The following is a 24,495-nucleotide window of genomic DNA, read 5'->3' on the forward strand; positions in this document are numbered from 1 at the left end:
GAGGTGGGGGTTCATGGTGGGTCAACAGGCTGGTAAGCGGCTGGGCTGGGATGGAAATCCAGTCTATCCGATGACAGACCTTGAGGCTCTTCCTTTTATGGGTGACCTTCTGACCCTAGGAGACCTTATCCTAAGTTAAGCCAAGACCCTGTCAAAGCCTGGGGATAACTGGTTCCAGTCTGCAGATGAGGCAAACTGAGGCTCAGAGAAATAGACTTGCTCAAGGTCATCCAGATGGTGTACGTGGTAGAGCAAGCCAGTGTGGGTGCTCCCTTGTGTCTGACTCTTTCCGACTCCGTGGACTGCAGCCCTCCAGGCTCCCCTGTCCATGGAATTCTCCAGGCAAGAATACTAGAGTGGGTTGCCATTTCCTACTCCAGAGGATCTTCCCGACCTAGGGATTGAACCCACATCTCCCGCATTGCAGGCAGATTCTATAAGGCTGAGCTACCTGGGAAGTTGAGGTGCCACGGAAAGAGAAACGCCTCTGAGGCCCACCCACCTGCCCGCTGGCCCCGCCCACCTCAGTTGGCACTGTTGCCCAGGCGCCTCTCCTCATGGTTCAAGACCTCCTGCAGCTCCAAGACCTCCACTTTGGGATCCTTTCTCTCACACAGAACGTTAAACGGCCCATGGGGGTCCTTAAACAGTCTGTGCTCAGTCTCCGAGTAGTCCCCGTAGCTCTGGCAAAGTCTGGGGTTCCGACTGGGAAGTGGTAGAGCCAGCACTCAAACCTGTGTCTGTGAGATGCTGAAGCCTCTTGAAACCAGTAAGCTCTGGGTTTCTCCAAGGGCCCAGCCAGAGCCACAGCCACCAGGAAGCCTTCCCTGCCAACTTTGGGGCTGCCCCTCTGAGTGACGCCTGGCTGTGGAACTGGCCTGGTGGTCAGGCATGGCTGGCTGGAGAACGTTTGGGGTTTCGGCGGCCCGGCATCATTCCCTCTTCCTGTCAGTACTGATATCCCCTGATTTCCCTCTTTGGGGAGTAACTCCCAGGCAGAAGGAAGCCTCCCTGATAGCCAGCGGTCAGTCAGGGGCTCTAACAGGGGTGATGGGCAGGATCTCAAGGGGAGAACACAGAGGGGAGGTGGGGTGCAGACCAGGCAGGAGGCCACAGCAGCAGCAAGGTGAGGGCAGATGGTCCAGGGAAGTGGCTGGAGCGGAGGAAGTGAGTGGATCTGAGAGGTTTCCAGGAGCAAGGTCTGAGGAGACCAGCTGACCGGTGGAACGTGGGGAGTGAGGAGGAGAGTCTCACTGGACCCCCTGGCTCCACACCCCAGGCATCCCTGACTCCCCTCACAATCCCAGGAAATCCTACCTTCAAAATATGGCCAAGCTGACCACATCCACCCTTCTCTGTCTCATCTCCTGCCTACCTGACACTCCTCACTTATCTCCCCACTTCCACCCAACCCCCCGACAGCAGCCAGATGGTCTTACTGAAATGGAAGTCAGGTTATGTCCCTCTTCTGCTCAGTTAACTCACATCTACAGCAGCCTCCCAGCTGGTGACCTGCCCACCACCTCTCTCATTTCCTCTCTACATGGGCCCCTTGCTACCCATGCTTCAGCCATGCTGGCCTCCTCCTCACTCTGGGAAGACTGCAGATAAGCACTCATCCCAGGGCCTTTGCACATGCTGTTTCCTCTGCCCCAGAACACTCTTCCCCAGACAGAAGCTCCAGACAGGCTCCAGACAGGACAGACTCCCTTCCCCTTTCTTGTTTCCCTTGCCCTGATCATCTTGTTTAAAATTCCAACATCACTCCACACTCCTGGGCCCTCCTAATATTTCCTCCCTATTTTATTTCTAGCTCTATCATTTATCTTCTTATATACAGTCTATTTTTACTCTTTAAAATATTTATTGTCATCTTGTAATAACCTACAATGGAAAAGAATCTGAAAAAGCATACACACACACACACATATAACCAAATCACTTTGCTGTACACTTGAAACATTACAAATCACCTAGACTTCAATTAAAAAAAAAATCAGTCTGGTCCTCCCATTAGAATGTAAGCACCATGAGGGCAGAGTCACTGTGGGTCCTCAATCAATATTTGCTGAGTGAAGGAAGTGGCTGGAGGGCGGTGTCATTTATTGAGATAGGGATGAATGGACTGGTGGGTGTGGGTGTTGGAGGAGATAAATTCACCTGGGAAATTTGAGTCTGAAATGTCCCTATGGGCACCCAGGAGCAGCTATTCAGAAGGCAGTAAAAAAAATCTAAGCAAAGACCTTAGTTTCTTCATCTGTAAACTGGGCTGATAATCTCAGCTCCCTCAGTGGGTATGTGTGTGGGGAGGGCAGGTCCGTTGAGATAGAAGGGCGGCAGTATTAGCACACAGTCAGTCCTCAACAAAGCCTGGCTTCCTTCCTTGTGTGTTTCCTTCTCCCTTCCAACAGCTATGACAAGTTTGCTGTGACAAGTTCCCTGTGACAAGCATGAAGTCGCCGGCATGTCCATAAATGTTTGGAGGATTATGTGGCCTGAAGGAGGGGTCCTGCCTCCTTTGCTTCTCCCCCTTCCTGAGTGGGCTCACGGGTGCCCAGAGGCCCCAGGAGAGGCTGGAGCTGAGGTTGAGGACCGTGTGCAGTGGCAAATCCCCTCCTTCTCCCTATCATCATTTCTTCTAACCACATGGGAATCATTTTCCATTCCCTGTGGGCCTGCATTTGTAACCAACCTCCCAGTGGTGAGGGGAGGATTTTCAAAAATAGCTTTATTGATTTTATTTTTTGGAAGATAAAAGCAATAGATGTTCTTTGTTAAAGGAAAAATTAAGACGGTATAGAAAGAAGAAAATTTAAAATCAGCCCAAACTTTTCACCCAGAGATAATAATCATCTACATTTCAGGATTTGGCCTTCTCATTTCTGTGCTATATCTTTGTGTCCAGATGGGTTTGGGGCAGGACCCTGGGGCAGATGGAGGAAGGTGGGGACTGCGGGGATGTGGGACAGGTACCAAGGCAGGTACCTGGTGTTGGGGCCTGTGTAATTGCTGGTACATGGTCAGAGCAAACCCACAGTCTTTGTCACGTGCCATGTCAGCGCCTGAGAAGCTGCCTTGCACTCCTTAGATTTTATCATCATTTGCAATATTCACCTCACCACAACCCCAATTATATCTTTAATACCTTTCCTGCTTGTTTGAAGCTCTATAAAACAAACGCCATATAGCCACTATCTCATTTAATCTTTAGAATAACCAAAAGAGCGACTTCCTGTTATTAGTTCCATTTTACAGATGAAAAGACTGAGGTCCAGGAGGCAAAAATGACTGTCCAAGGCACAGAGTGAGTCCAGAACCAGGATCCAGGTCTCCTGATAGTAGCAGGCTAAGCAGAGCTACATGTAACAAGAAGCACATTCTTTCCACGTGCCAGACACACACCCTCAGCATCCATGCCAGAGGGGCTTATTCTGTCCATTTGTCCAGTTGCACAGATGAGGAAACTGAAGTCAGAAAGATGAAGTCATTTGCCTAAGGTCACACACCCAGGGCTGTTGAGAATTGAAGGCAGGTGTGTCTGGCTGCAAACTGGAGCTCTGGATGGGCTGGGATAAGAAGGGTGACTATTCTGTCAAGGGCAGCCTCTTTGTCCCTCATCTGGGCACCCAGAGTGGAGCCTCAGGACCCTTTTGTCTCAATTCCAGTCTCTGCTCTGGTCCTGACTTCCCTGGTCATGGCCTGGACCACGAGGAGGGGGGTTGGGTTTAGCAACAGCACCACCTGGTGGCTGATTCTGCCACCAGAGCCCATCTGAACCTAGGACTCTTGGTGGGAGGGCAGTGATGGAGGGGTTGGGAAGCCCCCCTAGCTCATTCTCCCCTGCTGGAGCCCTGGATCACCCAACAGTTGCCTGCTATAGAGAACAAACAGGGACTCTGAGTTTTGTAAACCTGGCTTTGAATTCCAGCTCAGTCTGTGTGATGTCAGCCAAGTTTCTCCACTCATTTCTCTTGAGTTTGGACTTTGAGTTTTCACATCTGTAAAGTGGGTATGAAACGTAGTCACAGGGTAGTTCTGAGGCTGATGGAAAATACCTGCCTCCTCCGACAGGTACCCACAGATCATGCCCAGACCCTCTGTCAGCCTTCTCCTTAGTCACCTGGCTAAGTGGGGCCCACGCTTCTGTCCAGACCAGGCTAAGAACGCCTTTCCATTCTAGAAACGGCTCACTTGGGGAAGACACTTAAAAGAAAGGCAGAGAAAATCCATGGGAGAACAAGAAAAGTCGAGTGTTGGCTAGAACTGGCCTGACACACCGGTGGGGGTGGGGGGGATGGTTTCTCTGGGAGAGCCAAGTTTGTTCTACTCTCTCAAGGTCAAAGTTGCCTGCTGAGTCCTTGCCCAGACCCGCCTTGCCCACCACCTTAGGTGGTCTGCAGTCTGGCTGGCTTCCCCAGCACTGCCTGGCGGGCAGGCCCGCCTTTGTTCACACTCCCATCAGGTTCAGTTTCCCCGCACAACCCCTGAAAGCACTTCCGAGCGTCCCTCCCCCGCTTCCTCAAGGCTGCCCCCTGCAAGGTGCTCTTCAGAAGCACGCTTTCCACATTGCGACCCCAAGAGTCCCCGTAGAACACTAGATGGCTCCAAACTCCCCCAGTAATGACCAAGATATTTTTATAGCTGCTGATGCATGCGTGCAAAGTCACTTCAGTTGTGTCCAACTCTTTGTGACCCCATGGATTGGAGCCCGCCAGGCTCCTCTGTCCATGGGATTCACCAGGCAAGAATACTGGAGTGGGTTGCCATGTCCGCCTCCGGGGAATCTTCCTGATCCAGTGATTGAACCCGTGTCTCTTACATCTCCTGCATTGGCAAGCAGGTTCTTTACCACTAGGGCCACCTGGGAAGCCCACAGCTCCTGATGACCTCAGTAATTCTGACTTGCTCTTCAGTGGTCCTCCATTTCCCCCAGTGACCCCCTATACACAGGAGTATGGGTCCCCTCCAGTACTCTGAACCTCTCCGAACTCCCCAAGGGCTCCATCACCCACTGATGGCGCCACATAGCTCTGCTGCATCCCTAAGACCTCCAGCCTCACTCTTAGGTGCCCAGGGATCCCAATGGTCCCTTCTAGTCTCAATGCCTCACTGGCCCCAAACATCCCTCTCGTCCATCTCAGTGAACCCAGTGGCAGGATGTCATTCCTGGGAAACTCTGGAGCCTTCCAGAGGTCCCAAGTACCACCAAAGGTGCTTCAAGGCTCCTGAAGACCCTTGGACTTGCCCCGACAGGCCTTCTGCCATCATTCAGTTCCTTGATGGGCCTTGAATGACCCATCAGTGCGAGTGATGGCACTCAGTGCCTTCCAAAGGGGAGTATGGGAAGCGCATGGGCCTTGCAGCCAGGCACCCCAGGGCTGTTGCTCAGCCGGGATCCAGTGCTGAGACCGGGGCAGCCAACCTGACTTCCCTGAGCCTGTGTGCTCGTTGGTGGAACAGGACCACTGTGCCAACCCACAAGGGGATTAAGGGAAGGCAATACCTACAGGAGGCCAGCGTGGTGTCCAGTACCAGGGAGGTTTTCACTCCTACTCACTGCCTGTCCCACAGCGCCCCCCTCTCGGGCAAGCTGAGCACTTACTCGCGGAAGCCCCTGCTCCCGGAAGCACATGCTGTGTGTGAGGACCTGCACATGCTGGTGTTACCCAAACCCCTCGCTCCGAGACACTGGGGAGGGGCCGCTGCACAGGAGCTGAGTGGGTTAAAGAGCCAACCAGAGCTGGTGGGGGAGGGACTCTTCTTCACCATGTTTCCCCAAAGACGTCTTCCTGCCTCTGCCTTTGCTCAGGCTGTTCCCCATCTCAAATGGGCTTCCCTGCTCGGCAAGTTCTTTCCATCCCTCACCATGCAACTCCAGTCCCCAGTCCCTGGTTAAGTGCTTGGGCGTGTGGGCCCCATGCAGACCTAGCAAACCGCGATCCTACTCAGCTCCTCCACTCTCCACCAGGCGTATCTGGAGTCTGTTTTTTTAAGTTGTGCAGCCTGTGGGATGTTAGTTCCCAGATCAGGAATTGAACCATTGTTCCCTGCCTTGGACGCTCAGAGTCTTAACCACTGGACCACCAGGGAAGTCCTGGTGTCATTTTTTTGGGGGGGGGCAAATTATTTACAGTTTCGGAACATTAGTTCCTTGTACGAAGCAACGAGATGAATAAATCTTACCTGTTAGGTTTGTTGCGGGGCTCAGACGAGGTAACGCTGGCGTGGCCCCTGGAACACAGTAGGTATAAACTGTCCTAATCCTGCCCTTGGCACCCCCTGAGCGCTCGTCCCTGGCACACTCTGCCCTGCAGTCTCTCGTGGGGGGTGGTTCTGGCAGTCCACCTAGCCTGACGCTCTGAGGGCAGTGCCTGTGTGGCTCCTCCCAGTCTCCTTCACCAAGTGGACCTTATTCTAAAGTGAGAGGCCTTATTCTAAAGGCCAGGAGTTGGCAACAGAGCCTGACTCGGTGCCCTCAGGGGTCAGGGGGTGCCCAGACCAAGCGCTCGCTTGAGCTCTCACAGCCTGAGAGGGTGCCAGGGGCTCAGCACGAGACAGAGGGGTAGAAGACTTCTGGGGGAATCCCGAGCCAGCTATGTTTCCCCTCTGGGTCACGTTTGCTGCACCACTCTACTGATGGCCAAGCCAAGCCAGGGCCAGAGAAGTGGGCAGAACAAGTGGGCTCAACTGGCTGGAGAAGACCAGCCAAGGCAGAGAGCTTCTCCTTCTACACGCCCCCAGTCTGGAGTGGCAGAGGCACCCTTCCGTGTGACTAGGAAGGGCAGAAGCACTCAAAGGGCTCTTCCACTTGTCTCAGTACCCCTAGTCCTGGGTCCATGCAGGTAACATGGTGGATGCTCGAGAGAACCCACCGAACACCAAACCCCATTTTCCAAAATGAGCAGCTCTCAGCCAACCTGGGAGAAGGAATCAACAAAGTGGGTTTGTGGCTGGATTAGAAAGACAACTCTTGTAAAGCACTTAGCAGACCGTAGACATTCATTGTATGGTGATCACATGAAAGGCAGTGTGGGCTTCTGAAACAGCCCTGGGTGTTTCTAACTGATGATCCCCTCCATTGAAACAACTACCCCCAAATATGTAACCCAGAGGTTTTGCAGGAACGTCACAGAAGTCAGAGAACCAGGAGAATCGCCCGATGAGCTACAACCACTCCGCCAGGAAGAGCCACACAGAGTTGCTTCATTTCTTTTAATTTTTAAAAATGAGTAAGCAGACAATTGTGTATCCTTTGAATACCCCATAAAAACGTTCATTATGCAAAACAGTACAACCTTTTTCAGTTTTTAATAATACTGTAAATATCTCAGAAAGGATGTATTGTTTCTAATGAATATCAAAAAGAGTCACCATGATGTTTCGCCTGCCCCCACGTTTCCCTCCCTGCCCCCCGCCCCAAGTTACCCAGATACTAGTAGGAAATTATAAAAAGCGAAGAACAAAAGCCCTCCCTCCGCCCTGGCCCACGAGTCCCGTTAAGTGAGTGAAGTGTTAAGTGCCACACGAGCAGCATGTCCTCAGCGAGGCAGAGGGGCAGTGCATCGGTGACTGCGGTGGGTGGGGAATCGGTAGCAGCAGCAGCAGTGGGGAGACCCCGCCCCAGCTTGTTGTGAGAAGAGCCGAGGAGGGTGGACAGAGGCAGGGGCTCAGCTGGGGCCCCAATCTTCCTGCGTCCATTTCTGGGGTCCACTGGAGCAGACAGGTCAAGGAGATGCCGGGCTGTGTGTGCAAAAGGGGGGGCCCTGGAACCAGACACTCCAACCTGCCTGGGTGGTGGCGGCGCTTGGCCTCTCTCTCAGCAAATGCGGGCTTCAGACAGGGACCGCTGGGGGCCAAGCAGCTGGGCGTTTGGGCGAATCAGACACACAGGTTTATTCCAGGAAACTAAATCCTCTGTTTGGAGAAAGCTTGCATTGCCACCGCATAAGACTCAGCACAGAAAGAAAAAGGATAAAGGATGCACCTTGCCTGTCCCCAGATAACTCGAGATCCAAGGCAGAGGCTCAACATCAAAGCCAATTAAGGAAGAGAGGGACCAGCCAGGGAGGCCCAGAGCAGTGCCAGCTGCTGCCCCAGACCCTGGAGCTGTTTGAGGGAGGGAGGGGATGGGAGCCCAGGGCTCCACACCAGTGAGCTCTGAGGCTCCTCAGCCCCTTGGCCAGAGAGGCAGGCGGGCCGGCTCCTGGGGAAAAGGTAGAGAAGCCTTGTGAAGATTCCAGGGCTCTGCTGGTGGCAGGAAGGGTGGGCAGGGACTGGGGGGTTACAGAAATAAAGGAGAGGGAAGAGGGCAGGGGGACGGCCAAAGGGAGGAGACGAGGTCGGGGGATGAAAAAGGGGCCGGAGGACGAAATCCGGCTCCAGGCCTGACTGCAGCTCTGACTCGGGAGGCTGGTGGGAGGTCACATGGTGCAGACCCTGACAGGGGCAGTGGTAGGACAGCCAGCCACAAGCAGGACGGAGCCCAGGAACCATCAGTCAGGCACCTCCAGCCAGCCTGCCAAGGAGGACGAAGCGGCAGAGCCGAGAGCGCGAACAGATGGCCCGGAGGAGCCCTGCCGTCTGGGGGGCCGAGGGGCAGGTTGGTCTCCATAGGAGGAAACTTCTCGCGGAGGAAATCAAGACCCATAGTTTCCAGGATAAACTTGCTTTAAAGAAGGGAGTGACGAGTGGCAAGTCTTCAGAAGAATCCAAGATCAACAGCAGGTCTGCACGCCCAGGAGGTACGCAAAGGATCCCGAGAGAGATGCGGCCAGGCCAGGCAGAAACCCCCAGAGCTCACCTGACCCAGCCGTCCCCACTGGGGACACCCAGGAGGGCTGGAAAGAGACCAGGTCACTCGGTGGGACCAGGGCAGAGCGGGGGACTGCCGCCCAGGAGTCCTGAGTTGGCCAGGACATTTTCTTCTCTGACACAGCCTCGCAGTCTGCAAACCCACCACCTCTGGGAAGCCGGGGAGGATGGGCAAGGGAGGGGCTTCAGGGGAAGCCTGGCGGCGTGGAGACAGACTGGGCTGACGCGGGGCATGGACAGGTCGGTTCTGAGGCTGATGGGAGGAGGCAGACGTCGCTCCCACCCGCTCACCCCACAGCCCGAGAATAAAAAAGTCCAATCCAATGGTACGACTTCTTCCTAACCCCAAGGGAATGCTGTTACACCCTCCCCGTGTGAGAAGTCCCTGTAGAGGGTTATCTCTTCGCATCCTTACTCACATGGCAGTTGGGGGGATAGGACGAGGAGGGGGCATGACTTGAAACCAGAGTGGGCACAGCCACCTTAAAATTAACTTGTTAATAAATCCTGTGCAAAAAACAAAACAAAACAGAAACGAGCAAGCCTCTACCATTAGGTGAAGTACGCGGTTCAGGTATTCATTTGTACACACGGCGGTGGACGGCAGGGGCGAGGAGCAGGAGGAGGGACATCGAGGTGGCAGGGGCACTCAGAAGTGCGTCTCCTTCTCTGTAATGGCCGCAACGGTCCCATCGCCCTTGAGTTTGGCGTCACAGTCATTAACCGCCACCGTCCGTGGGCCTGCCCCAAGAGTGCCCCGCATTTTCAGGTCGGCGCTGGGGATCATCAACTTGCGGAATCTCTACACGGTTGGAGAGGAAAAGAGCTGTCTGAGAAGAGCGGCTGTTGGGGTCCCCGGGGGGCCTGCCTCGGTGCCTCCCAACTGCACGGCAGACACCTCGGGGGGCAGGGGTCATGGAAATGGCAGGCCGGGCTTGGAGCTCTGCCCTGGGCGATGCGTCAACCTGGAGATCTGTTTCCTGCCCCCACCCCGGGACATGGGGACCACAGGGTACCAGCGTTGGATGAAGAAGGAGACGATGAGCGGAGTTGCCCGCCCTGTACCGGGCCCGCTGCAGGTGACCAGGATGCAGGAGCTGTACCCAGGCCGCGTCCTTCCTTCCTGGGCAGACTGAGGCTGGGGTCTGAGTCCCCGCTTGGCCTCGCTACATGTGGGGTCAGTCACCTAATGCCACCGAGCCGCGCTGTCCCACCTGTGAGATGGGCCAGCAGTTCCTCCTGGGGACTCTGCTGTGAGGGTGAGCTACAGCACCTCCAGGGCCATTTATACAGTGGTCTCTGCATAAATGGGTATATTTCCCATAGAAGGCCATCATCATGCCCGTCATCCCCGTCGAGGGAACAGGAGGTGTGTGTCTGAAGATGGAAACGTTCTCGCTAAGGCCCCAACCCTGCAGAGGGGCTGGCAGTGTGCTGGGCGGACGGGGTGGCCGTCGTCCACTCTGCCCCTGACACAAGCTTCTGCCCCTTGGTGCTGCCTGCCGCCCCGTGCCCCCAGCCTCACGCGCACCTCCAGAAGACGTCAGGCCGGGATGTGGGAGGTCCCTCCTGGGCCCTTTCCCCAGGAAGGCTGGAAGGACTTTGGGGTGCTGGTTTCTTACGATCAAGGTCCTGTTTTCACGTTCAGATCCTGCCACGCCTAATAGACAGGGCCTATTCTGCCCAAGAGGGATTAACAGGCAGGACGCCCCTCTTCCCCCTATAATACCATCATGCTGAGCATCTCCTAGGTGCCAGGCAAGGCACTAGGATCTTGACACAGGACAGGAGCTGGGAGCACAGGCTCTGGAGCCAAGTGCCTGGGCTGGCCTCTGTTTCACTGCTTCACTGAGGCAGGAACTTAACCCTCTGCATCGCAGTCCCTCACCTGTCGAAGAGGTTCACAGCGGCACCCGCCTCAAGCATCATTTTCCTGAGGTGTCCTCAGATTTGTTGACCTGTGCATGGCTCTTAGCACAGACTACCCACCCTCATAGCAACTCTCTGACCCCCATCTTTCCTTCCAGATACTTCCCATCAGTTGGCAGAACCTTCTGGAAATGCGTGCATGTGTGCTAAGAGTCTTCAGTCATGTCCGACTCTTGACACCCTACGGACTTGGAGCCTGCCAGGCTCCTCTGTCCGTAGGCTTCTCCCAGGCAAGAAAACTGGAGTGGGTTGCCACTTCCCTTCCCAGGGGATCTTCCCGACCCAGGAATAGAACCTGCATCATTTACATCTCCTGCACTGGCAGGCAGGCTCTTTACCACTAGCGCCACCTGGGAAGCCCCTCTGGAAATGGAGGGATGTGAACTCGCTGGCAGGGGCCAGCCAGGGCCAAGGTATTCAGGCTCCAGGGCAGCTCTCCTCTGCACACGCCTGGTCCCAAGTCAGAATCAACAACTGCCCTTGCCCTACATTCCCGGCAGAAGCGGAGGACCCAGCCTTGCTCTGGGGGCAGGAGCAGGCTGGAGAAAGGGACCTTCCCTCTTGGCATGCTCCCCCTGGCTGGGTGCTGGCTCTTCCCTGGGTGGACAGGAGGGCTGGCTGGAGCTGACTCTGGGCTGGCACTCACCTTGGGGGGCATCACCACACAGGCCGCATGTCTGTGAGACACGGCTCAGCCCCGAGACCCCGGGGTGCTGCACTGGGGCCAGAACCAGGCAAGGGGTATGGGGCATGAAGGCACAGCCTCAGGGTACCTGCTCCCTACTCCAAGGCTGTGTGCCCTGGGGTAGCTTACTTCCCCTCTGTGTGCTCAGCTTCCTCACCTGTGACATGGGGACAGGAAGCACCTCCACCTAACAGGACAGCTAAAAGGATTCGGCAGCCTACTGACTGTCGACGGCTTATAGCAGCGTCTGGCACAGAGCACACAGTTAGCAAAGGGGGCATGAAGCTGACTCAGACCTCCCGATCCCCCAGAGGTGGGAAAGGAGAGTGAAGAGAGAGAGGGTGTCCAGGCTATGATGGGCTGGGGTCCAAATTCACTAAACAACCAGGAGACTGTGGACAGCACGATTCCATTGGCAGTAAAACGCTCAGAAGAAGCACATACAGAGAGATTTCTGGGTGTCTGGGGCTTGGGACAGGGCTTACTGGGAACAGGCACTGGGAATCTTATGAATACATAAGAATATATGTAAATAAAGAAATAAAAATGTTTGCAAATGAGTTAACGGTGATGACGGCACGACATAGAACACGGCTACAAAAAATGCGCCATTGAATCATACCAGAAATGGGTGAAGTTTATGATACAGAAAACATATTTCAATAAAATTGCTGAAAATGGTTGGTTTGCTAATTCTTGGCAGGCTGATCTTAGGCGAGTGCCTGAATCTCTCTGAGGATAGAGGAGATGCAGAACAGAGAGAGCTCTGCATGATGTCGGCACAGGATAGATGCCCCCAGGTGTCAGACCCTCTCCCTGCACCCTGGAAACGGGGTCCTTAATGAACAGAATCAACAGAACACCAAGAGCTGACACTTGGCCCCTCTCTCCCCCAAGTCCTGGCTCAAGTGCTATCCCTCTGTGCATTCACTGAGTCCTCAAACAACCTCTGTAAGTGAGGTCTGCTGCTCACCCATTTTACAGATGGGAAAACCGAGGCTGAACTCAGGGAAAGCAGCTCAATCTCCAGGACTCAGCACAACAGTACTGATGAACCCCTGCTGTGGAGGAGCTGGCCAGGCTTCCCCAGGAGACACGTGGGGGCACGTTCTCATCACGCCTGTGGCCCAGATGAGTAAGTGGGGACCCAGAGGCTCCCGAGGCCGCACTCAACACTCACCAGCACAGCCCTCCCAGCATAGCCAGCCCTGCCCTGTGTCACACCCCCCGCCGCCCCGCCCCACTTCCCAGCCACCCTCGCTGACCCCTCCTCCCAGGCTGCTCACCTCTGGCAGCGTCCCCTGTGTCTTCCACAGCTTGATGCAGACCCAGAGCGGGATGCAGAGCATGGAGGACAGGGCCATGAGCCAGCCGATGCCGTAGCCCCAGGCGGGGTAGGTGTACACGTTGTTGTACTTGAGTGGCTTGTATTTGACCAGGAAGAAAATGAAGATGCCCTGCGGAGAGATGGGGAGAGGTCCCTGGGGTGGCCCTCAGCCCGCGTGTGGGCAGCCGGCAGGGGAGATGGCCGACCCTGTGCAGTGGCCCTGGAGAGGTGGCACCCTGCCTGTCCACAGCGAGGAGCACCGGGAAAAGGCCCCACAGGTCCCAGGAGACCCTCCTCGACCCCCCAGGAGCCTGATCCCCAGCCTCTGGACAGTCAGAAATTTAAATTCTTTTTCTAGCTACTTCTCAGGGCTGGTTTCAAAGCTGACTTTCAGAACTAAGATGGTTGGTGAAGATGCTCTGAGATACTTCCAGTGCCAAGGACTGGGTGAAGAGCAGCAGTTTTGTTTCTTTAATTAAACATCCTTTCACCAAGGCCTCTCTGCAGTTTGGTCTGAGGGGCAGAGCGTGAGCCTCTCATTACCCTCAAGCTGTTGTTTCACTGTTAACAGCAGAGCCAGATGTCCTTCATGGGACCCTCAGCCCCCATAGAGGTGGGTGCCATCTGCCCAGGCTTGCGGGTTAAGAATCTGAGGCCCCAAGAAGAGTGACTTGCTCACTGTCACACAGCAAGCTGGTGGCATGACTGGGGTCTTAGTGAGGCACCCTGGCCCAGCCCAGAGACTGTCCCCCCAAACAACACGGGCTTGGAAAGGTGTCAGTTGCCTTGGACTTTCTGAGTGCACAGAGGGTCCCCCAGCGGGACATCACCTCCTCTGTTTTGGCCTCAGTCAGGCCTGGGCTCTGGGGTGGAGAAGTGGGCGGGGGGTGGACAAGTAGGGGTGTGGTGGGCTGCTGGTGGCTCCTGGCACCACCCTTACCGCACAGATCCCGGGGGTCACGACCTTCCAGCACCATTTAATGAGTGACAACGGCCGGTAGCCAATCATGTCTTCGATGTTATCATAGAAGCGGTTGCTTCCTGTCCAGAATAAAGCAGACGGGCACACACACCCCAGAGAATTTCTGTATAAGACTCAGAGGAAAGGTGATGAGTGTCTGCTTTCCCTGGCCGGAAACAAATTGCGGCAGGGACCCTGCTGCTGCTGCTGCTGCTAAGTCACTTCAGTCGTGTCCGACTCTGTGTGACCCCATAGACGGAAGCCCACCAGGCTCCCCCGTCCCTGGGATTCTCCAGGCAAGAACACTGGAGTGGGTTGCCATTTCCTTCTCCAATGTGTGAAAGTGGAAAGTGAAAAGTGAAAGTGAAGTCGCTCAGTCGTGTCCGACCCTTAGCGACCCCACGGACTGCAGCCTACCAGGCTCCTCCATCCATGGGATTTCTAGGCAACAGTACTGGAGTGGCTTGCCATTGCCTTACTGCTTAAAAACTACAGGGTGTTAGCTATGTGCGGCATTCGGATAAACTGTGGTGGAAGGGGCTCTGAAGAGACCCCTCCTGACTCAGTCAGGAGTTTCTGGGGAAAAGGAGGAAGGTGGTTGCTCTGAGCGGGGTCAGGCTGGCTGACCTGCATGGGTGGGGTGGGGGTCGGGGCTCAGACAGAAGGGTGGGCGTCTATTCACAAGCCCAGCAACTCTCATCCACTCACTCGGTCTGGGGAACAAGACCCAAAGGCAGGTGCTGAGGGCCGGTCACTGGGCTGGCTGGTTTGTCTACACTCCCTCCTACCGGGAGCCACGGTGATGACTACCCCATTATACAGATGGGAAAACTGAGCCTCAGGGGCAGAAGGATGGACCCAAGGTCACAGTGTCTGAGCCTGGAACCCCTCCCTGTGCTGCAAAAGGGTATACAAGCAGGAGGGTCTTCCAACAGATGGGAGAACCCAGGACATCCCTGAGGGGAAGAGGTTGATGGAGATGGAGACGGGCCACAGGGAAGCCCAGCCCATCCAGGTCCCGGGCACTGGGGGGCGGTGGGCTCGGCCTCCACTCACCGTATACCCAGCCGATGCAAATGCATTCGAAGATGGCCACAAAGAGAAGGCACATTCCGCTGGCGGCGTAGGAGTCAAAGAGCTGGAAGATGTACATACCGCCCTGTGGGGTGGGAGGACAGACACAGGGAAGAGGGACAGACAGACATATGGGAGAGCAGGGTTAGCCAGCTGGCCTCGGGGACGGTGCCCTGCCCTGTGGTCACCTGCCACCCTGGAGTCACGTCCACCAGGGCAGACTGGTCTCTCCAGCATTCTGAATCCTGCACCCACCACAGCTGGGTGCCCCCTGAGACCACCCTAAGGGGTTGCTGGGGTCTCAGGTTTGTCTTGTCTCTGCTCCCTGAATGCTAGACACAACACAGAAAGCTGGAGGCTGGAGGCTGGGCAGGCTCAGCACCTCCCTCCAGGGGGCTGTGACGGCCTCCAGCCTCGCCCTCTCCTACCCGCCCACACAGCAGCTTTCAGAGGTCCTGCCTCGTGTGGTCAGAAGGCCGGTGCTACTGGCGTCCTCAGTGCTCACGCAGGGAAGCGGAGGCCCGGGGAGGTGAGACCACGCACCGCCAGTCACCACAGGGCACCCAGCTGTGGGCCTGAGGACTGGGCCCAGGCGTCTGGCTGCAGAGCGCGTGACCTTCGCCGCCCACTGCCTCACCTCCGTGGAAGAGCAGATATTTGCAGGCTATTTTCCCCTAGAGCAGAGCTTTAAATGTGTTTAAATGAGGGAGAAGATCCTGCCGGCAATTACTGAGTCTGCCACGGCCCATTTGGCAGGTTTAAGTTCCCGGTGTGGTCACTCACAGACACGCCTCTGCAGAGGGCAAAGGTGGGTGTGTGGGGCCTGAGTGTCTGCTGATTCCCGGTCCAGGGCAGGCACAGCGCTGGCTCCCTGATGGGCCTGGGGCCCAAGGCCTGGGAGAGGGCTCTGTGAGCCAGGACATCAGGGCTGGCCAGCTGGCGTCCAGGAAAGTCCTCCACCGACGGGCCTGCTGCAAGCCGAGGATGCCCCTGAATACCTGCTTTTCCTGTAGCCCTACCAGCCTCTTGAAGGTATCAGGTAACCCCCCAATTTGTGCGTGACAAAAGACTCTACTTTGCGTAATTAAGCAGCACTTAATGAGGCCCTGCTCACTGGTTGTGTGGAGAGAGGCAGGGGGGAATTGTGGCACTATTCATTTGCTCAAGTGCTGATTATCACTCCCATTAATGTGACAATGACTAGGAGCAGGAATTATACACCCTGGGCCAGGCCCCAAGGGCACAGAACAGATCAAGGCCGGCTCCTGTTCTTGAGGACCTTGGAGCCTGGTGGGGCAGGTGAACAGAGAGGTCACTGTAATGTCCAGATGGAGACTGGACCGAGCTTAGAATGAAGTCCTGGGTGGGAAGGAAAGCAAGGAGGCTTCCAGGAGGAGGTGGCTTTTTTGAGTTGAGAGGCAGAGAATGACGAAGATCAGCAGACCAACCTCAGTACTACATCAGCTGCTCTGACAGATTCTGAATTCCCTCACTTTTTCCATGTTGCTTACAAAACTCCTTTGTGACTCCTGGCAACAGTTTTTTTTTGTTATTTGGAGGGGGAAAGCGGCTTGGTTTTTAAAATTAATTTTGTGAGTGTGGGTAAAAAGATACCTAATTTTGCCTTCCCAAGGTACTTAAGAAAGTATTTATTAGATAGGATGCTGCAGGAGGGAAGAGAATCATGGCTTTATGAGACTGTCTGAATTTGGGGGTGTGATGAGCCCCTCCTTGCCCACTGGCCTGGCAGAGACAAGAGGGGACATGCAGAGGGTTGGAGCTGGAAGACACAGCGCCTGAAGGTGTCCAGGTTCCTCAGTGGTGAAGCCTGTTCTGAACTTGAGGCCAGTGAAAGCCACTAGCTGAGGGTTCTCCGGCAGACAGCGCCTCCTTCACCCAGAAGTTTACTAAAAGGGGCAGCCTGGGCATCTGGATGCTCATGGGCTCAGTTGCTCAGTCATGTCCGACTCTTTGGGACCCCATGGACTGTAGCCCGCCAGGCCCCTCTGTCCATGGGGATTCTCCAGGCAAGAATACTGGAGTGGGTTGCCATGGCTGCTCATAATGAGCAGGTAAACCCAGCCTTTCTCATTGTGAGTTTTATTCCTTCTGGCAGTGGAGACCTGGAGCTGAGCACTCACACAAATGCTGAATGAGAACTTTCATGGAGTCTCACGATGACTCATTATGAACATGAGAACAGAGTCCCCGAGAAGTGCCGGACCTGGAGGCAGGGTCACCTAGCCAGTCAAGGTCAGAGCTGGGATGTGATGTCAGATCCGCCTAACCCAAACGTGTCCATGCTAAGTTACTTCAGTCATGTCCGACTCTTCACGGCCTCATGGACTGTAGTCCGCCAGGCTCCTCTGTCCATGGGGTTCTCCAGGCAAGTATACTGGAGTGGGTTGCCATGCCCACCTCCAGGGGATCTTCCTGACCCAAGGATCTTATGTCTCCTGTACTTGCAGGCGGGTTCTTTACCACTAGCGCCACCAAAGCCCAGGCACTTACCCCTCGTGCTACCCTATCGACGTCACTTACCTGTGTGGCTATCACTCACCTCTGTTAACATCACAAGGCCCAGAAAGTAGGAGGTGACTGACAGGGCCAGGATGAGCAGCTCCCGCCGATAGCCCCTCCGGAAGACCTTGGGGTACATGTCTACCACGGCGGTCACCAGGCTCTCCACGCACACGAACTGGACAGGGCAGAAATGATGGTGTAAAGCCCCAGAGAAAGGCCATTAGAGGCCCTGGCTCCAGGCAGACACAGCAGCCCTAAAGCCTGGGCTTCCCTCCCCGCCGGGCCTCGCCTTGATCACCACAGTTCCTCACCCTGACGGAGGATCCAAGAATAACAACAGTATCCCCCGTGCTTACAGAATGCCAGCAGGCCCACTCAATACAAGAGGACCCTGAGGCTCAGAGAGGGAAGGTGACCAGCCCAAAATCTCTCAGCTAGGATGCAGCAGAGTCAGGCCTTGAGATGAGGTCTCCTGACTCTAAAGCTAGAATTCCTTCTCCCTTATGCTGCCAGTCACGTGCCCATGTGCTGGGCCTTGTTCTGAGGTGGACGAAATAAATGAGATCCAGTCTCGGCCTGGGAAGCAAGATGGCAGTCTGGGTAACTGTCTTGAGAGCTGAGGGCTCTGGTCAGTCTGTGGGGGCCTGACTTACTTCATCCTCCAGGCCTGCGACAGTGCCCCTGCCCTTTGCTTCCAGAGGGCAGGTGGCCTTCTGCTGGGGGGAGGGCAATCAGGCGAGCTCAGCTCTTCTGTTTGGGCTGGGCAAGTTTAGATGGCAGAGCTTGAGCCACTATGCATCTGTGTCCCACCATGCTCAGACAGGGCCAGGAGTGAGATCAGTCACACTCCTACTCAACCCTCAACACCCAGACCAAATAGCCCAGCATATCCCTCACCCCCTCCCTGAGTTCTCCCAGCACTGTGGGCAGGTCTCCTGCATGAGCCTTTTCCTGACTGCTTCTTCTTGCCCTTGACTTGGGCAGAACAGACCCCAGCCCCTATTCCAGGCCCAGTCCATACCCCTCATCTGTAGGGTCCATGCTTGCTCAGATCTATCTTCTTACAAAAAAGTGAGACCCTGGAAAGCAGGGACCATATCACTGACATCTACTTCAAGTGGCACCAAGCAGATGCTTAGAAAATGTTTGATAAATGAATAATAACAACAGTGGTGAACACACGGTGCTCGTGTGCCAGGCTCAGTTCTAGGTAGTTAACAGATGTTAATTTATTTAATGTCTATGTATCAAGTCCTACCATTGTCCTCCTTTTGTAAAGAAGACACAGAAGCATAGCGGTATAAGTAACTTGCCCTGAGGTCACAAAGGTCTAACATTTTAGGGCCTGAATTTGAATCAGGCCATCTTGTTCCAGAGGCTGGGCTGTCACCACTGTGGGGCACTGGGAGGTCATTATTTGGGGGCACCCCCCATCCTTGGAGCCACTGCTTGGCTCCACGTCCTTTCTGGTCCATGTCTATCTCCCCAGGGAAGGTATTTCCATCCTCATTGTGCAAAGGGACTGGTGCACAGCCCAGAGTCACACAGCTGGCAAGAGCTGGGACTTAAACTCAGTCCAGACTCCAACACCTAGGCTCCGGGCCTCCAGGCTGTCCTGTCTCCAGGGGAAGACTAGCTGTGCTCGTCGTTTCTCTAGGGTCCCCAGGGAAGGAAGGGGAATCAGGGGATGCTGTTAATCCAGCACTTAAACTCAAGAGGCATCAGAGTAGATGGGCTACAAGGTGCAGAGACCTGGGAGCATATCCCATCAAGTCACTTGGCCTTTCTGAGCCTCTGTTTCTTCCTCTGTAAAATGGGGATAACAGAAGCCCCCCAACCCCACCCCAGCCCATATGGCTATCATGATTAAAAACTGAGGACACAGCCCAGGCACACTTGGGGGTGGTATGAGCGGCCACCCCCCACCCTGGGGCCCCAGGTCCCCTTTGCAAAAAGAGTATCTCAGCCCTAGTGCTGGTCTGGCTCAGCCCAGAGGCTCACAGAGCCCAAGCCCGGCCCCCACTCCCGTCTGCGGAGACAGGCCTGTCACTGTCACACAAGCTGCTGATCCCTCCTGAGGCCTCTGCTGGTGACAATGGAGGGACGGTTATCAGCAAAAACACACGGTTGCTTCTGCAGCTCGGCTTAGCAGTTTCTGAGAAACTATCCAAGGGAAGAAATAGGACGTGGCTGGATTGACAGCCACGCCAGCCACGGGGCCTGGATGCTGAGTGACTCGCACAAGGTCACAGGCAGGGGGGCAGGGAGCACCTCGCCAAGAGACCTCTGCTGAGAGCCTAGAGCGCCTGGTTTTGGCTGGAAGACCTTCACTGGGGCTCTTAGGAAGGCCAGCATCAATACGGCAGCAGGGCCAAGGGTTGACTTCTGGAGACGAAGAGAGGCTGGAGGCCACAGGATTCCAGCAGGAAAACCAAAGAGGGGATTGAAAGAGGGTGGGAGGGTGGGCGGAGGCCAAGAGATGTACGCGCACACATTGGCGTTAAGAGGAAGGAAAATGCGAACAGATAAATTGTTAGTTCTAACTCCACATCCTTCACGGAGGAAGGCGGGCTGCCACGTGGGGGTGGGTCTGGGAGAGGCAGAAGAACAGAGGCGGGTGGGGGCAGGGTGCAGATGTGGGGGGAGCGGGAGCTGGTGGTGGCACCCAGGACCCACCCAGGTGGCCACCTGGGGCATGTCATGGGAGCCCTAATGTGGAGATCAAGGAAGGAAGCAGACGCTTTTCTGTGTTCCCAAGTCTTTTATGATCTGGTTGGTCCTGACTGACCTCTTTGCGACCCCATGGACTGCAGACCGGCAGGCTCCTCTCTCCATGGGATTCTCCAGGCAGGAATACTGGAGTGGGTTGCCATTTCCTCCTCCAGGGGATCTTTCCAACCCAGGGATTGAACCCGTGTGTCCTTCACTGGCAGGCGGGTTCTCTACCTCTGAGCCACCTGGGAAACCCCTAGAACCAGGACGTGGTGTGCAGGTCCCAGATCTGCTCCTGGGAGCAGCACCTCACCCCCCTGCCGCTGCCGCCTGGGCTCCCCGCTTACCTGGCTGTCCAGGCCCAGGAAGATGAGCATCATGAAGAACAAGGCGGCCCAGAGTGGGGAGAGGGGCATCATGGTGACGGCCTTGGGGTAGGCGATAAAGGCCAGGCCAGGGCCTGGAGAGGAAGCAGAGAGGAGGCTGAGTGCAGTTCAGTGCCTCGTTCAATTGCTATGTTCATCCAAAATGGACTAAGTGTTTCTTCTGTGCCAGGTGCTATGCTGAATTCTTCCCTGAATCATGTTCATCTCACAACCACCCCATGCTCCTGGTTCTACAAGGATACCCATTGTACAGATGATCAAGCTGAGGCAGAGAGAAGGAAGCGAGGATCTGGAAGGGTCAAGACTCAAGCCCAGGTTAGTCTGACATCCAGACCCTCCTCTGCACAGACATGTCTCTATTCTTACTGGGGTAGGTGAAGAGAGGTGGTGGTGGGAGGCATTCTTATTAAAATGCAGGTTCTCAGGCCCACCTAGAGATCCTAATTCAGCCAGTCTAGGGTGACAGAAGGACCAATGACTCCTATGTAAGTAGTTAGAAGTCAGGGCTTGGACAAATGCTTGTCCACCCAGGCCACCTTCTCCTTTGAGCTTCTCATCTCCTAGGGCCACACTCACTTCTCTGGACTGCTCCCAGTAGGGGGCTTGATAGCACAGCCTCAGGACGGGCTTTATTACTGTCAAGGAAGGGAGTCCCATGTTCTAGCCCTGCAGCACGGTGGCCAAGGGTTCAAGTCCCCATTCTTTACCGTGAGCTTTACCCTTGTCTCCTCAGCTAGAAAATGGGAACGGGTTCCTACGTAATAAGGCAGTTGGCGGAGGTCAGTGTGACGATGCAAAAATATGGAAAGCACTTAAAACGGCAAATGTTCAAGAAACGTTTATCCTCTACCTTAAAACACAGCCTTATTAAAGCCGAATTTACCTATCATAAGCGTTCATTTTAGTGCCTCATTCAATGGGCTTTGAAAAGTGGAGACAGCCAGATAGCTGCCACTGGGACAGAGAGCATTTCCTCTGCCCCTGGGGCCCCTCTGCAGTCTCTCCACCCGCATTCCCTGCCTTTGTGCTGGGCAACTACTGATCTTTTCCTTTTTTCACCTTAGCTTAGCTTTGTTCATCCTACCTAGGAGGGGAATTAACAGGTCATATGGGAATCATATCTTTAATTTTCCAAGAAATGCCAAATGGATTTCCAAAGTGACTCTGTTATTTTACATTCCTACCAGCAACAATTGAGAGTTTCAGGGGCTCCACATCCTTGTCAACACTTGATGTTGTCAGTCTTTTAAATTTAGTCAGTATAGTGGGTATGAAGTTTCATATCATTATGTTTTTAATTTGTATTTCCCTGATGACTAACAATGTGAAGTATCTTCATGTATCTTTATTGTCCATTCATAAATCTTCTTTTTATTATTTTTTAAATTTTTTATTTATTTATTTTTTGCCCATGTTGTGACTTGCAGGATCTCAGTTCCCCAACCAAGGACTGAACCCAGGTCCTCAGCAGTGAAAGCAAGGAGTCCTGATCACTGGACCATCAAGGAATTCCCTACATATCAACATCTTCTTTTGTGAAGTGCCTCTTGTGTTCTTGCCCATTTTCAGTTGGGTGAGCTCCTTTTTATTGAGTTGTGAGAATTCTTAATATATTTGGGATACAAATCCTTTATGAAAAAAAAGTATTATGATTATCTTCTCCAAGTCTGTCGCTTACCTTTTCGTTTTTAAATTACATTTTGTGGAAAGCAGAACATAAAAATTTCCCAATTGTTTTTTGCTGGTATAAAAAAATACCAAAGATTTTTGATTGTCTTCCTATCCCATGACCTTACTAAATTCGCTTAGCAATTTTTTTCTTTTTTGTAGATTTCTTAGGATTCTCTATGTGGTCACTCATGTTGTTTACGAATGAAGACAGTTTTTACTCTTCCTTTGTAATCTTAGTACTTGTACTTTTTCTTGCCTTACTACACTCTGTAGGAACTTCAGTACAATGTGGAGCACGCTTTTAGCTTTACAGTGTTTAGTCAGCATGCTGCTCCCTGAACTTTACTCTCGTCAGCTCTTTTCTTTCCCCTTCTTTTCAGAATGGTTGCATTATGCATTTGTAATAGTTAAGTTCATTCATTACTATTTGTATTACATTTGGTTCCACCCACAAAAGAGTAACTGTTTGTCGTGGGTGCTCTGTGAAACAATACTGTGGCTCTCAGTCAGAGCTGCTGCTGCTAAGTCACTTCAGTCGTGTCCGACTCTGTGTGACCCCATAGACAGAAGCCCACCAGTCTCACCCATCCCTGGGATTCTCCAGGCAAGAACACTGGAGTGGGTTGCCATTTCCTTCTCCAATGTGTGAAAGTGAAAAGTGAAAGTGGAAGTTGCTCAGTCGTGTCCGACTCTTAGTGAGCTGCTCTAGATAAATGCTCAGAGAAGGTATTCTTTCTTCTCCTTACTTCTTAATTCCTCACCTTTTTCCATCCCTTTTCCACCCACCACTGTAGGCAACCATTCTCTTTAATTTTTAAACTTTTATGCACACACCTATTTTAAAAAATATCCTTTAATTTCCATTTACTTATTTTTTATAGTGAATGAATGTTGAATTTTTCAAAGACTTTTTCTCCATCTATGGAGATAATTTTATGATTTACTTTGTTTGGACTATTAATATGGTGTGTGATATTAATAGCTTTCTTAGCATTAAATCAACCTTCCATTATTCCTGGAATAAATCTTACTTGGACATGGTATATTACCTTCTTAATGTGATTTTGGATTCTAATATTTTAGATTTGAGTTTGCTAATATTTTATTTGATATTTTGGCATCAATATGCATGAGTGATATTAATCTGTAGTTTCCTTTCTTGGCATTGTCTATTTGGTTTAGGTTTCAATACTATGTTTCAGATAATGAACTAGGAAAGTTTCCTCCCTTTTCAATAATTTGGAATAATTTATAGAGCACTGGGCCTATCTTCAGTTCAGTTCAGTTCAGTCGCTCAGTCGTGTCCGACTCTCCGCAACCCCATGAATCACAGCACGCCAGGCCTCCCTGTCCATCACCAACTCCCTGTCTTATCTGGCCTCAAAGGCTTGGTAGAATTCCTCTGGGAAGCCATCAGGGCCTGATGTTTTCTTGTGAGGTTGTTCTTCAGTAACTTTGTCTGTTTCTTCTATGGAAATTGGCCTGTTTAAGTTTTCTAAGTCAAATGGGGTCAGTTTTAGCAATCTCCATTTCCCTAGGAAAATATTCATTTCATCTAGGTTTTCAAATTTATATGCAAAGAGGATTGCAAAGTAATCTCTTACGATTTTAAAAAAATGTCTTCTGCTTCAATGGTTATTTTCCCTTTGTAATTTCTTATTTTGCTATTTGTATGTTCTCTACCCCCCAACCTCGTTTTTTTTATTTTCCCTCCTTGATCATCTGGTGATTTGCCTATTTTTATTTTGAAAAAACCTAGAATTTAAATTTATTATTAAAAAAAACCCAGTTCTCTACTTCATTACTTTCCGCTTTTTATTATTTCCTTCCTGAACTGTCTTTTAGTTTATTTTGTTGCTGCTCTTATTTTTTTGAACAAGGAATGTAATTATTTTCATTCCTGCACTTTCATTGATAAATGTGTTTAGTAAAGTTCTTATTGTTAGTTTATTTCTATGTCTCCTTGCATTGCCTGCAGGTTTTTTGCTTCATAAAGATTATCGCTGTGTTATTTGGTGCATACATTCGTGTGTGTGTTGTATCTTCACTGTGAATTGTGGTTTTTAACATTAAAAAGTATTATCCTTTGTCATCCTTAATGCATGAGGGCTTGAATGCTACTTTGTCTTTATTCATAGCCTGTGGAGTCACTTTGTTCTGGGTGTGTCTCTTGTATACACAATAGGTAAGCATACCTCAGAGATGTTGTAGGTTTAGCTCCAGACTACCAGGACAAATTGAACATCACAGTACAGTGAGTCACATGAATTTTTTGGTTTCCCAGCAAACATAAAAGCTATGTTTACGGTCTAGTCTACTAAGTGAACAATACCAGTAGGTCTAAGAAAAGGTATACACACTAATTAAAGATAGTTTACTGCTGAAGAATGCGAACCATCATCTGCGTCTTCAGTGA

General features: G+C 52.8%; 1 protein-coding gene across 1 annotated transcript in view; it reads right to left on the reverse strand.

Moving 5' to 3' along the window:
• Nucleotides 1-9,460: 9,460 nt before the first annotated feature.
• Nucleotides 9,461-24,495, reverse strand: part of SLC6A11 (solute carrier family 6 member 11) — a 127,812-nt gene continuing 112,777 nt past the window's right edge. The window contains exons 9-14 of the mRNA XM_055413315.2: nt 20,370-20,482; nt 17,348-17,485; nt 14,770-14,872; nt 13,693-13,793; nt 12,712-12,882; nt 9,461-9,613 (exon numbers count right to left, since the gene is read on the reverse strand). Of these exons, the coding sequence (XP_055269290.2) occupies nt 9,461-9,613; nt 12,712-12,882; nt 13,693-13,793; nt 14,770-14,872; nt 17,348-17,485; nt 20,370-20,482 (779 nt within the window). The remainder of the gene's footprint in view (nt 9,614-12,711; nt 12,883-13,692; nt 13,794-14,769; nt 14,873-17,347; nt 17,486-20,369; nt 20,483-24,495) is intronic.

Source organism: Moschus berezovskii, chromosome 24 (genome assembly GCF_049115385.1).
Source record: "Moschus berezovskii isolate FMDL1 chromosome 24, NW_MosBer_1.0, whole genome shotgun sequence".
NCBI lineage: Eukaryota > Metazoa > Chordata > Mammalia > Artiodactyla > Moschidae > Moschus > Moschus berezovskii.